General features: G+C 39.6%; 1 protein-coding gene across 2 annotated transcripts in view; it reads left to right on the forward strand.

The window, feature by feature from the left end:
- Nucleotides 1-9,499, forward strand: part of LOC146967218 (rho GTPase-activating protein 44-like) — a 97,907-nt gene extending 88,408 nt beyond the window's left edge. Inside the window, exons 19-23 of one of the 2 annotated variants that reach the window (XM_085761550.1) lie at nucleotides 393-868; nucleotides 968-1,166; nucleotides 3,316-3,431; nucleotides 4,424-4,807; nucleotides 9,272-9,499. In XM_085761550.1, coding sequence (XP_085617676.1) covers nucleotides 393-868; nucleotides 968-1,166; nucleotides 3,316-3,431; nucleotides 4,424-4,807; nucleotides 9,272-9,429 — 1,333 coding nt within the window. In that variant the 3' untranslated portion in view covers nucleotides 9,430-9,499. Of the gene's footprint in view, nucleotides 1-392; nucleotides 875-967; nucleotides 1,167-3,315; nucleotides 3,432-4,423; nucleotides 4,808-9,271 lie in introns of both variants that reach the window. The other variant, XM_085761551.1, reaches the window with a different exon arrangement.
- Nucleotides 9,500-14,852: the final 5,353 nt, after the last annotated feature.

Below are 14,852 nucleotides of genomic sequence, written 5' to 3' on the forward strand. Positions count from 1 at the left end.
AACATTGCGTTTCATGCCAAAAAATCAGCAGTTTGTCGTAAAACGGCAACGGAAGAGGTCAGATATTTTTATCATGACACAATTCAATTGGATCACGCAATAAAATTTTGACTCCCGTTCACTTACATGGAGACTTTTTCCGAGTTGAGGTCCCATGGCAACCGTTTCTTCCTGCTTCCACTTAGGCTCTCTATGGCGATAGGAGAATTTGCCAAAAATGTTGAACTATCCCTTTAACAACTACCTGATTTCCTTTCCCTCATAATGAACCCGACGTAAACTCAATAGATAAATAATCAATACTTCAGCTCAGTTCAGCCCCCCGTCCCCCACCCCTCCCCTCCCCTCCCCCTCCAACCCCCCATGAAACTTTGACGTTTTTATCGTTGCAGCTCGGACGATGCTTCCTCCAATTGGTCGGACTCCTGTTACGCCTACCCCTCCCCCGAGGAGGACAGGCCGCCCCCCCCTTACCCCTCCTCCTCCTCCTCCTCCTCCTCCTCCTCCTCTTGCTCCTCCTTCTCGCTCCCCCCTCACCACCACCACCACCACCACCACCACTTCTACACCCGAGCACCTGCGGGTATGCAGCAGCGTCCCCCTCTTCCCGTTGCCCCCGGCCCCGAGTCCGTTGCTGCTGCTGCTGCTTTTGCCCCTGTTGCCCCTGTTGCCCCTGTTGCCCCCCTCCCCCCCGGCCCCTCCCCTCCTCCTCCCCCACGCCGCTCCGGCTACAGCCCCCCGCCGCCGCCGCCGCCTCACCTCCACTCCCTCTGCCCCTCCCCGTCCCCTCAGCCGCTTGACGTCAACTCCAACCCCAAACCCAGCTCGCTGCTCCTCCCCAAGCAGAACTCCCAGTCCGACGCTCCTTCTCCTCCTCCTCCTCCTCCTCCTCCTCCTCTTCCTCTTTCTCCTCCTCCTCTTTCTCTTTCTCCTCCTCCTCTTCCTCTTTCTCCTCTTCCTCTTCCTCTTCCTCCGCATGCCGAAACCAACGGCTCCTCCTCCTCCTCCTCTTCTACATCCCTCTACATCAAACCCCCGCTCGTTCTGACTCGTCACGATCTGTTCCTGGGCTCCCCCAAACCCCCCCACAACACCCCCCTCTCCGCTCCCCCCCCGTGGGCAGCCTGTGCCTGTAGCCGAGAGAGAGGAGGAGCCAAGCGGACTAGGTAACTACGGAGCTCCTCTTCCTCCCCCAGCACTCAGTGGTGTAGTAGTGATGTGATACTCAGGTATACTCGGTATTATACCCACTGAAAATGCATAAATATTCCAGTACACCCAGTACAGCAAAACTATCTGACTAAAGTAAATGTCAGTGGCTCTCAAAGTGGGAGGTTTGACAGGGTTCAAGGGGGTCCCCAACTTTTTCTTGAAATTTTACCACTTTTTTAATTTTTATTTTAACAATTTTTTTAAACTTTTTTTTTTCAGAAATATTTTTTGCCTTTTTTTTTTTTTTTTTTTAGAAATGTTACCACTTTTCCTAGAATTTTTTTGAGAAATTTTACAAGTTTCTTCTCAATTTTTCAAGAAATGTTACCCCTTTTTGTATTGTTTGCCCCTTCTGAGAGAAAAATTTTGCCACATTTTTCTATAATTTTTTGAGAAATTTTACTATTTTTTCTCAATTTAAAATATACAAACTTTTTACTATATATATATATATTTATTTTTTTTAGAAATTGTACCACTTTTTTCTAAGTTTCTTCTCAATTTTTCAAGAAATGTTACCCCTTTTTGTATTGTTTGCCCCTTCTTTTGAGAGAGAAATTTTGCCACATTTTTCTATAATTTTTTGAGAAATTTTACCACTTTTTTTCTACATTTTTTTGCGAAATCTTACCACTTTTTCTAGAATTATTTAGAGAAATTTTACAAATTTTTCTCAATTAAAAAAAAAACTTTTTACTACTACTTTTTTTTTGTTGAAATTTTCCCACTTTTTTCTAAAAAAAAATCTTAAGCTTTTTTTTTTTTTTTTTTTTGAAATCTTTTCTAGAAATGTTTCAACTTTTTTGGAGAAATTGTACCACTTTTTTCCAGAAATTTCTCCATAATCTTTCAAAAATGTATGCCTAATTTAAACGTACATTGATTGTTTGTGTATTTCTGGTGTTTGCTTCAAAATGTTGTCCAATGGGGGTCCGTGGCCTAATTTGTGTCAATTTTGGGGTCCTTGATGTAAAAAAAAGTTTGAGAACCACCACCAGTGATACAAGTATGAACAGTTTACCCACCTAAAAAGCAGAATACCCACTACAAAAAATTAGACTGCACCACTGTCCAACAAAACCACTCACACACAAATGAAGAGAGAGAGAGGGATGAGATGAGATGAGGAGGTGGGAAGGGGGAAGACACTCCCGATAGGACCGCCGTCTTCTTCTTCTTTCTCCGTCTTTTTATAAACCGTCAGTAATGGAAAATCAATGCTCTTCAGGAATTCCATTATCAAAATCCATCTTTAATTTAATTTAATAGCACATGTAGCCTTACTGTACTGTACTGTACTGTACTGTATGCTGCGATCCATCCATAACTTTCCGTGTTGCCGGGAGGATAATAATATTCAGGAGCCGGTTGCCAGGCAACAAAGGAAATTCAGAAAAGCTTTCAGTTGAATAGCATTATGAAAAGTGGGCGTTAATGAGTCATGCCAGCGGCGGTGGTGGTGGAGCCCAGAGAGGGAGGGAGAGGCTGCGAGATCAGACCTTGAATATTGAACGCAACACAAACACAAACATAAACATAAACACAAAATGGAAAAGCAGTGTGAGTTAGTGACATCATTATCATCATCATCATCATCGTGATGTTGTCACAGGTATCAGAGGAAATCCCAGAGATGCTCGTCTCGTCTGCAGCAGCTTCACTCATCCATCCATCCTCGTCTCATCTGCTGCTCAGTACAAACTGGTTCTGTTGTTCTGACCTTCGGGTCTCGGCGCCGTCGGCTCCCATTGGCTTTCTGGCTGCGCTGCGCTGCAAAAAAAAAAAAAAAGAAAAGTACAGAAAATCCATCATTAAGCCGTCCATCGGGGCTTTATTTGGGATTTCTGAGCTGCTTCTCTCTGCTGCTGCACCACCACAGCGTTAGAGCAACATGTCCGTCTGCAGCAGTGGCCGCTCTGACATTGAACTATGGGATGCTCTCATGTTTCTTTAACTCGCCCAGAGAGACGTACGAGAGAGACAGAGCTGAGAGTATGATGAAGAAGCCTGGTGCACGCAGGAGGTTGTTGATTTGTAAAACGTGTGTTTGTGTGTGTATGTGTGTGTGTGTGTGTGTGTGTGTGTGTGTTTCCTCCTCCTCAGCACCCTGAAGAACAAGGAGCTGTCTCCGGTGATCGGGCAGAAGGGGCTCCAGGCAGCGATGACCTCTTGTGGGCAGTCGCAGCTCTCGGACCACAGTCCCCACACCCTGAGGAGAGGTGAGCTCAGCTGTGGTGATGGTGGTGTCACTGATTTTCAAAATAAAGTTGTTGTTTTTTTTTTAGACATGCACCAAATCACAACATTAAACTGAGTCTGAGCTGCAACTTTAACTTCAAACTCCATCAACGCAGATTTAATTAAACATCTCATTATCATGGCGAGACAGCACCTGCGAAAATGCCATTTTCCCTAGTGGCTAGTGGCAATCAAACATCAAGAACACACAATTAGTTGTTTATTTTACTTCATTTTGCCTGATTGCGTCCGTGAATTCCTCATAAATTCACTAAAAGTTCGTACTTTTTGCACAGCTGTACCACACTGTATGTGTGTACTTCTGTTCATTTCATATGAATAACTTCTTCTAGCTGTAGTTGTTCAGTTATCATTCATGTGTTTAGGATGTCTATTACTAATGGTTTGATTAGGTGTTGTGTTTGTAAATAGCAGTTTCTAATCTAAATGTATGGAATTTTTATTTACTCAAAAATGAGTTTTTCTTACACACCAAGATAAGAAATACCAATTTCCCAACATTCACCGAACTTTCCACATTTCTTCCTCTCTATATCCTGCTTCTTTTTACAGAAGGGTTAAAGGGACCCTCCACAGATTTCACTCAGTAAAATCGGTTTATTCATTATGATTTATTCTTTATTGTTCCTGGAGGGAGATTTATAAGATTTTTTACAGGAAATCTGCTTCATAAATATTATTTGATGATATTTAACAGGTGAAGTCTGTGTATTACAGGAGCTGCAGGATGAGAAAGACAACTCCTGCTGCTTCAGTTGGTGCTTTTATTTGGAAAAACTGCAACCGAGCTCTATAATATTTACAGTACATATTTTGTGAAGTCTGATAGAAGTGTGTGTAGATTACAGGAGCTGCAGGATGTTAAAGACAAGAAAAAGCTTGAGGTGGTGCTTTTATTTTGAAAAACTGTAACCGAGCTCTATAATATTATTTACATATTTTGTCTCCACAGCTAAGAAGTTGGCCCCCATCCCTCCTAAAGTCCCGTACTGTCAGACGGGCGCCATGTCCGACCAGTCCACGGGCCAGCCGTCCCCGGTCAGCCTGTCCCCCACCCCCCCCAGCACCCCGTCCCCCTACGGCTTCAGCTACCCGCAGGGCTACGCCACCATCGGCTCCCCGGGGCAGATCCAGGCCGCCACCACCCCGTCCCTCTCCTCTCCGCCCTCGCTGGCCGGGACGCTCACCAAGGCCCGGCCCACCCCCAAGCCGCCGCGGCAGAGGCCCAGCCTGCCCCCCCCTCAGCCCCCCAGCACGCCCGGCTCCAGCCCCCAGCCCCTGGAGCACCAGGCCGGTCTCCTGGACGGGCTGTCCCCCGGAGAGAGCATGTCCACAGGTACGGGAACAACTACACAAACTATTATACTACTGTATATATATATTTATGCTTTATTATACAGGTGCATCAATAAACTAGAATATCATGGAAAAGTCAATTTCCAGTTGTTCAAGTCAAAATGCCCCAACCAAGTATTGAGTGTATATAGATGGACATACTTTTCAGAAGGCCAACATTTCCATATTAAAAAATGTTTTTTTTTTAAAGCAGAAGTAAGCGATCCGGTGGTTTTGGCTAACTTCTTGTCAGCAGATGGAGTTAGCAGTCCCCGCCCTCGTCCCTACGTCACCACATTCATGCGCATCCCTTGGCTGCACACACAGAGAGGACTGCCCCTTTATGCCGTTCTCTCTCCTCATTGGATAAAGGTTGTAGGATACAAGGAAAGTTTTCTCCTCGGCTTACAGCAGAGCAGAGTGACTGACAGACCCGTGTTTCAGACCAAACACTCTATATAAGTGATTGCTGTCGGAAGATATAACTATTTAAGACTTATATTAACACAAATATTCCGCTTACTTCTGCTTTAAATTGGTCTTTAGTAATATTTTTTTTTTTTAGATACTGAGATACAGATACAGATTTTAGGTCTTCATTAAATGTGAGCCATAATTATTACGATTAAAAGAAAATAAATAAATAAAGACATGAAATGTTTCATTCCGTGTGTAGTTTCACTTTTAGAATTGAATTATTGACATAAATAAACTTTTCCATGATATTCTAATTTATTGAGATGCAGCTGTATACTTCATAATTAAAACAGAATAATCTGACAGGTGCAGTTACGTAACCTTTAATGATGGAGAAAACATCTGTAACGGATCAATTAATCAAAGATTTATCACTAAATTACCAGAAACATTAGAGAGATAATACATATACAGCCGTGGAAAAGAAGTAAGAGACCACTTTCACAAATGTTTCTTAAAAAGCATCTCTACATGTGATTCCATTCGACGTACAGTAATGAGGTGTTCATATGAAACAGGAACACATCTGATTTTATAGGAAGATTATAAAAACCACTGGGATTAAACACTGACATTATCACACTAAAACTGATTTATAAACTCTTCCCAAGTTAAAATATTCATGTTGTGTTGTTTAGGAGTGAACATGAACATGAACATGTTTTCTTTGCATTATTATTATTCACGGTCTGAAAAGATTTAATATTTTTTTTTGTTATTTTGACCAATAAATGCTCTAAATGACAATATTTTTATTTCAATTTTGGGAGAAATGTTGTCAGTAGTTTATAGAATAAAACAAAAATGTTCTTTTTACTCAAACAATACCTATAAATAGTAAAACCAGAGAAACTCATCATTTTGAAGTGGTCTCTTAATTATCTCCGCGGCTGCATAAGTTGTTTTAGATGTTCAATAACAGATGTGGCCACATGTTAAATATTTTACATTCTGAATATTTAAGTCTAGTAATATTCTGTATTTTTTATTATTGTCAACAAATGAGTTCTTGTTTTTTTAGGTTCAGGCTGATTGGAGATGTTGAGAACTTGTTTGAAATCTCTTGATAATTAATATTTAACAATTAAAAAACATTAATAATTAACCCCCGACCCCCTCCTCGTCAGCAGCGACAGGTTCTCATGATGTTCTGGTCTAACTCTCCTTCTTGTCGCCTGCTCTCGTTGTCTCACTGCAGCGGTATGAGGCCACAGGTTCAGTGTGATTCTGTGTGTGAGAGGGTAAGCAGGAGTTCCTGTGTTAAAGCCTCCCCCCCCCCTTCTCCAGTCCGACCCTGAGACCCCACAGTCCACCTTTAAAGGGATAGATCACCCAAAATTCACTCATTATCTACTCACCCTCATGTCGACTAAGGGCTGGGAGAAGTTTCAGAGTCCTCCGTGGCTTCTCTGAGTTACAGGGGGTCTCGGCGTAGCAGTGCATGTCCATATAATGGTTGTGAATGGAGCTCACTTTTCTTCGTCCAAAAAGACACACCAAAAAACATCCAAATACCTCCATGCTGCTCATATGTAATGTCCGTCTTGTATTGAAGCCCTGAAATGCGAAATTGTCCTGAAAAAAATTAAATAAGTCTATATTTCAAGTTTGTTTTGTAGCGGAAGCTCCTCTTCCCAGTTCATCAAATTTGGACGAACCAGGGTCTGTGCTACAAAACAAGCTTGAAATATAGACTTATTTAATTTTTTTCAGGACAATTTCACATTTCGGGGCTTCAATACAAGACGGACATTACATACGAGCAGCATGGAGGTATTTGGATGTTTTTTGGTGTGTCTTTTTGTTACGAAGACAGTTGGTATCCATTTGCAACCGTTATATGGACATGCACTGCTACATCGAGACCCCCTGTAACTCAGAGAAGACACGGATAACTCTGAAACTTCGCCCAGCCCTTAGTCCAGATGAGGGTGAGTAGATAATGCGTGCAATTTGAATTTTGGGTGAACTATCCCTCTAACCCGTCTGGTTGGCGTCTGCATGGCGGCTGAGACTGATGCATGGCTTACACACAACACGGTGGACGCCTCGCCTGACTCCTACCCATAATGCCCCCCTCCCCCTCCAGCTTTGACAGTCACTGCCCCCCTCCCCTCCTCACTGCCCACTTCCTGTCTGTGCCACGTGTCCATCACACTGTGGGTCGTCGTCAGTCATCCTCCACAGATGTTCCAGGTGTTTGTGTCGCACTGAGGTCGATGTGTCGATGTTTATCACTCACTGCATTATTGATCCTTTGGTTTCCGATCGTGTTTTTATTGCTCATTGATCATGATGTGATCAGGTGGAACAGAGGGATGTGCGATATTGACTTTTTTTTTTTTTACCGATTTCCAATCAATCATTAGTCACTAAGCCAAAATATTTCAATTTATCTGTTATGAGTTCACACTTAAAAAACATTTGTTTTCTCATTTTCAGTACAAATACTTGAGGGAAAATCTATATTACACTGCAAAAACTCAAAATCTTTCCAAGAATATTTGTCTTATTTCTTGTCAAAATGTCTCAATTTTAGTCAAAACTAATCTCTTTCCACTTAAAATAAGACTCACCACCTAAAAATAAACTTGTTTTTAGACAGTTTTCACTTGTTTCAAAGTAATTTTCAATTGAAATAAGTAGAAAAATCTGCCAGTCAAAGCAAGTTTTTTGTGCTTGTAATAAGAAAGAAAAACTTGCTCCACTATCAGATTTTTCTACTTATTTCAAGTGAAAAATGCTTGGAAAAAAAAGTCAAAAGTGTCTAAAAACAAGCTACTGTTTAATGTTATGAGTCTTATTTTAAGTATAATTAGATTTGTTTTGACTAGAAATAAGACAAATATTCTTAGTAAGATCTTTAGTTTTTTCAGTGTATAATACTGGTGCATTGTGGGAGTTGTAGTAGGATCCAGTGTTTTTGAAAAAGTCTGAATATCTCACACTCTGCAGCATCAGTTTGACCAGTTAATTAAAACTCAGTCTCAGATTTTATTGATGCAAAAACTATTAAATCCTGATTTATAACTGAACACACGACTGCAGCTGTAAAACTGCAGTCACTGAGCACAAATTATTCCAATTAGATCACATTTATTTAGATATTTGCAACAAAAAAGCTTCAGAATATCGCTTTAATATTGAATATTATTTAAAATTGACCAAATAACCAGCTTCAACATGACGACACCCACACACCCACAGGAGAACGACCTCAGTTCTGACCCGTCTGTTATCGTATCGTCCAGCAGCTCGACTTTATCAGCCTGCGTCAGAGCCGAGTAAAATCCCTGCAGCTGGTTCAACATCTGGTGCAAAGAGTCAGTGAATCCAGGAGGCTGCAGATGAATTACATTTATTATTATTATTATTATATTTATATCGTGCATCCCTGTCATGCATTTGTTTTATTTATTTATTTATTTATTCATGCTGACGACTCAAACATCATTCACCACACTGCAAAAACTCAAAATCTTTCCAAGAATATTTGTCTTATTTCTTGTCAAAATGTCTCATTTCTAGTCAGAACTAATCTCTTTCCACTTTAAATAAGACTCATCACCTAAAAATGTACTTGTTTTAAGATCATTTTCACTTGTTTCAAACTAATTTTCACTTGAAATAAGTAGAAAAATCTGCCAGTGAAAGCAAGTTTTTTGTGCTTGTAATAAGGAAGGAGGAAAAACTTGCTCTACTATCAGATTTTTTTTTTGCATTTGAAATAGTTTTATTAACTATTTTGTGAAAATATGCTTGAAAGAAGTAAAAAGTGTCTAAAAACAAGTTGTTTTTTATGTAATGAGTCTTATTTTAAGTATAATGAGATTTTTTTTTGACTAGAAATTACATTTTGACTAAATTTTAGACAAATATTCTTGGTAAGATATTTGATTTTTTGCAGTGCAGCATCGATAGATCAATCGATGAGTCCACACATCTGGCGTGTTTCTGTGTCTCACTCTGTGTCTCTCTGCTCCATCAGATTCTCTCTGTAACCTGGACATCCCCGTCATCAACATGGAGCTGGACGGCCTCCTCGACCTGCCCCACATCTCCCCCTTCAGGAACTCAGTGGCGCTGCTCGAGCTGAGCAACAACCGGGCCGAGTCGGAGGAAGAGTCTGAGAGCACGGTGCTATGATACGATGCCACTGAGTTCCTCACCTCACCTCACACCACACAAACCTCACCCTCCCCCCCCCCCTCTCCCATTTCTCCTCCCCTCCTCCTCCTTTTTCCCACCGGCTGATTAAATGAAACACAATGCTACTGCTGCACCATGTCGCTCCAATAAACCCTCTCCCACCCTCCCACCCCACCACCTCCCATCGTCTCACACTGCAAAAACTCAAAATCTTACCAAGAATATTTGTCTTATTTCTAGTTAAAAATGTCATTTCTAGTCAAAACAAATCTCATTATACTTAAAATAAGTACTCATCATATTAAAAAGTAGCTTGTTTTTAGACACTTTTTACTTTTTCAAGCCTATTTTCACTTGAAATAAGTAGAAAAATCTGATCGTGGAGCAACGTGCTTTCACTGGCAGAATTTAAGTGAAAATTATCCAGTGGTGGACAGTAACAGAGTACATTTACTTGAGTACTGTACTAAAGTACATATCCAGAGGATTTGTACTTTACTTGAGTATTAGATTTCTTTGGTACTTATTACTCTTACTTGAATACATTTCCAAGACAAATATTTTGACTTTTACTCGAGTTAATTTCTAGGAAGGATGAAAAGTACTCGTTACTTTCAGGTCTGCTCTTTCTTTTTTTTCCTTTTTTCTAAAATCCTATTGAACACAAGCTGTGTTTGTCAGAGAAGGAAACCCTAACCCCTAAAAGCAGCAGAAAAAATTATAGTAATTCATTGATGTGAAAAATAAGAAATTTACTCTTACTCTTACTTTTACTTAAAGTAAATTTAAAAGCATGTACTTTGGGATACTTAAGTACCTTTAAAAGTACTTTTTTACTCGTACTCGAGTAACATGTCGACTGAGCTACTTTAACTTTTAACAGAGTAAATTTTGACCAGTAGTATTTGTACTGTTACTCAATTACTGGGGTCGAGTACTCTGTCCATCTCTGGACTTGTCACATTAAAAAGTCGCTTGTTTTTAGACACTTTTTACTTCTTTCAAGCATATTTTCACTTGAAATAAGTAGAAAAATCTGATAGTGGAGCGAGTTTTTCTTCCTTATTACAAGCACAAAAATCTTGCTTTCACTGGCAGAATTTTCTACTTATTTTAATTCAGAAACATCGCACATCTATTTCTTTGGAAGGTGCGTCGGAGGGTGACAATTAAGTCCAAATTAGAAAGGAAGAGTTCCCGCACACATGGCCAACTTGCAAAATTTATTGCATTGCAACGTTTCGGTACTAGACCTTTTTCAAGCAAAATGTTCAATGTTCAAATGTTCAAATGCAAAATTTTGCTTGAAAAAGGTCTAGTACCGAAACGTTGCAATGCAATAAACTTTGCAAGTTGGCCATGTGTGCGGGAACTCTTCTTTTCGACTTATTTTAATTGAAAATTAGTTTCAAACAAGTGAAAATGATCTAAAAACAAGTACATTTTTAGGTGATGAGTCTTATTTTAAGTGGGAAAGAGATTAGTTTTGACTAAAATTGAGACATTTTGACAAGAAATAAGACAAATATTCTTGGAAAGATTTAGAGTTTTTGCAGTGCACCGTCCTGTTCTCCATCCTGTGGAGGAACCGGCTCCTCTGCTCAGTAAAACAACAACAACGACAAGGTGAACACGGCTTGAAGAATCACAACCAGGTGTTGGCGACGGTGCGTTCAGGGGACTGTTGGACATTTGTACATTGGCTGGAAAATGGCTGGAAAATATGTTTTTTTTTTTCATTAATTTAATTTTTTATGTTTTTTTTTTTTTTTTTGGCCTTATTTTTTGACTCACTTTGCAATATTGCCTTTAACTTCACACACACACACAGACACACACACATATGAGACTGGAGACAAGCTGCTGGGAGGAACGAGTGCTCTTTGCTGCTGCTGCTGCTTCTCATGAGTGACTTTTAGACGGACGAACAACAACAACAACAACACAACACTGAACATCTGTCCTGCAACAACAACAACCCACAACTTCTTCTTATCTTCTTCTTTATCTTCATCATCTCTCTCCTCGGTTCCTCAGGGGTGTCGTCGTCGTCGTCGTAGAAATGCCTCGCTCTGGCAACGTGGTGGCAACAAAACCCCCCGAATTTCTGTCCCACCTGAGCGTTCACTGTGAGTGTGTGCGTGTATGTGTGTGTTTTGTTAGTGTGTGTGTGTGTGTGTGTGTGTTTGGTGGTGATTGTACTATGATGGTGTTGCACTGTTGGTTGGTGTCGTGGTGGAAACAAAAACAGGAATGCATGTTGTTTTTAGATATTTAGGTAAATTATCTACCAGGTTGCAAAGAGCTTCAGCGCCCAGTCAGTCACACACACACACAACACGTTTCTCTATATTTACATCAGGATATCGATCACTGAATATTTATTGTTTATATATACTGTACATTTTCAGAGTATATGATGACGATTAACGTAAAAAAAAAAAAAATCAGATCAAATCATAATTTTGTATCCACAGGAGAACGACACAGAAACCTCTTCCCTCAGACAGAATGCAGTCCACGTAGATTCATTTATATATATGAGATAGTATAAACTTTTGGTTATGGAAGGAACAATGAAAAACTCCATGTGATTAATCAAAGTTATTTTTGGCAGCAAGCAAAAGTCACATGGGGTTTTTCATTTTCCTCAGTAAAAGGAAGGATTAGTGTCGGTTTAAAGAAATAAAAGAGGAAGACGAGAATGTGAAGGTTTGTTCCTGAGGAGTCTGGAGTGTGCCATCAAATCATTTACTTAGATTGAATTAATAGTTGTCCAATCAATTCTGAAAACAATTGATAATCAGACTGTTTTTGAATTTAAACACTGATTCATAGATTTACCAACAGTCAAAACTGACACAAGCTCCATTTAAATGTTTATATGAGCATTTATTTAGACATGACAAAAAGAAATGTAATATAAAATATGATAGGAAGACACACAAGTGAATGACAAAATGTAAGAAAAAATGTTTAAAATTAGTTTTGGAGATTCCTTTTTAAAATTTAATCATGAAGTCATCATTTTTTATTAAAATATTTATTTTTTTCTTCGTCTAAATGCCACTAGAAACAACCTGCAGACTTAAAACTGACATATTATCACCTACTGAAGCAAATGTGGAGACAGGAACAACATTATTATCAATAATATTGATCCTGATCGGTCACCAGATGAATCTTGGATCAATATTACGACGGCATTTAGCTCCAGATTTGGTCTCCACCCGGGAAACATTATTCATTATGTTCACAACACGAGTGAAACAAAACAGATGTGATTCAGAGAAAAATGTAAAATTAAACATTAGATTTAACAGCTTTTGTTTAAATCATATAATATTGAATAATTATATTATACTTTAAATAAAAAGTTCAAAATATCTCTGGTGGCACACTTCAGCCTCCATACGGGAGAGTCGTCGTCAGAGGAAACAGTAACAAGATGTAGTCCCGAGGTTTTTAAACATTCAATCATCATATCATAGCAACGAACTGAACCCAGTCTTGACTCGCGCTCAGAGAAACAAAGTGCTGTTTATTGTGGAGAGGAAAAAAAAGAAGAAAGGAAAACATTTAAATAAATAAACTCAGCGCTGTTGTTCTCTGTCGGTGCAGCTGGACGTTCAGCCGCCGCCTCCTCATCTCAGTCCGCAGGAAGTCCCCGTCTGATGATGATGCTGATATTTTTTTGGTCTTATATTAGTGAACCAGAGGCAAGTGCAAAGAAATGTGTATAATATGTGTTTATTTTGATGAGAGTATTTATACAGATATATTTCTGAAGACTTTTTACTAGGTGTGAGGAGCTGTGATTGTTTCCACTACACTACATGAATCTCATCAGAGGATTTAGGGAAAACAACAACAACAACAAAAAAAAACCAAAACAACAAAAAATCATGGGACCAGAATTCTCCCTGCTGTCGATTAAAAAAAACCTTTTCAGGAACCAGACGTTTTGAGGTTTGAGAGAAGTGAAACTGGAGTAACGAGGTTTGCGTTCGACAGCAGCAGTTTGTTATTTGCCTTGCGGTGGGTTTTTGTTGTGACCTATCCAGATTTGTACGATTTTTTTTCTCCCTCTTTTCTTTTTTGTTTGTTTTTGTTTTTGTCCTGAGAGGATTCGCGACACGTCACCGCGCTGCTCCACCTCCCTCTGTGTGTTAAAGTGCGACAGGACTTTTGTAAATACTCAAACCTCTGTACATAAGTGTTGTGTATATACTGACAGGGGAGAAATTTACACACACACATATATATATATATATAAATAAATATATATATATATAGATAGATATATACAAATACTGTATTGAAAACTATAAATGATGACGAACATTATAAGATTATTCTGTACAGATGATGTTATAATGTCGCTGGTTCTAGCACAATAACGCCGCACCGACACAAAAATACCACAGAGTAGACTTCGCACAGTAAAAACTAAACAACGGTTCAGTAGATCAGTAGATCTGTCAGCACTGACGTAGGCTCCAGGTTCAGAATAGTTTATAGGTTTTATAATAATTAAAACGGCTCGTTTTCAGATTCTTGAAAGAGACAGAGTGAGATATGAGACGTTGTTGCACAAAACAGTCGAAAAATGAACTTTTTCTACCAAACAGGGCTGCAAAAAATGATTATTTTCACTATTGATTATTGGCTCAGTTAATTAGTTGATCATTTGGAGCATAAAATGTGAGAATAGAGCAAAATATATATATATATTACTTGAAGCTCCAAGTGTTTTGTTCGACTCTAGCACTTGATCGTCTATAGATAAAGTTTATTATCGCTCAGAACAAAGAGAAGCAGGAAATCCTCAACGAGAGAATTAACTGTAATGATCAAAACAGTAATACTGAGTTCAGATCAGTTCAAGCATCAAATGCTCTCATCAGTATTTCTACTTTTTAATACAAGAAGTAAAAACTGTGTCGAGGTGAACGTTCTGTCACAACGTCTGTTAACAACGTGCCGCTCTTCGTTTTCTACTAAACCCCCGATCGAGCCTTGTACATACAGTAGAGTTATCAATCCAACAAAAACAAAAAACAAAACAACTTTATTAACAGCAGCCCTGTCGAACAGAGACAAGTCGTGGAGTCACGGCTTAGAGCTTTTGAAGCGAGCGGCGGCGGCGACGATGTGCGAAGGCCTTTTTATTGAAAACACGTAGGTGAATGTATTGGTGGAGTTCACCTGGTAGGTGGTGATACAGGCGGATTGTGTGTGTGTCGTGGACTTAGTGACAGTGACAGAGGGTGAAGGGGGAGGGGCGGGCGGGGGTTTGATGAAAAAATAAAAAGTGTGTCAGTCCTAATTTGTTTTTTGGGGGGGGGGGTGTTTGATTCGACATTGTCCTGTGTGAAACTCAGCAGCATGCTTTTTGAACCATGCCTATGAAAAATATG

Source organism: Trachurus japonicus, chromosome 19 (genome assembly GCF_045865225.1).
Source record: "Trachurus japonicus isolate A0001 chromosome 19, Traja_1.0".
In the NCBI taxonomy this organism is placed as follows: domain Eukaryota; kingdom Metazoa; phylum Chordata; class Actinopteri; order Carangiformes; family Carangidae; genus Trachurus; species Trachurus japonicus.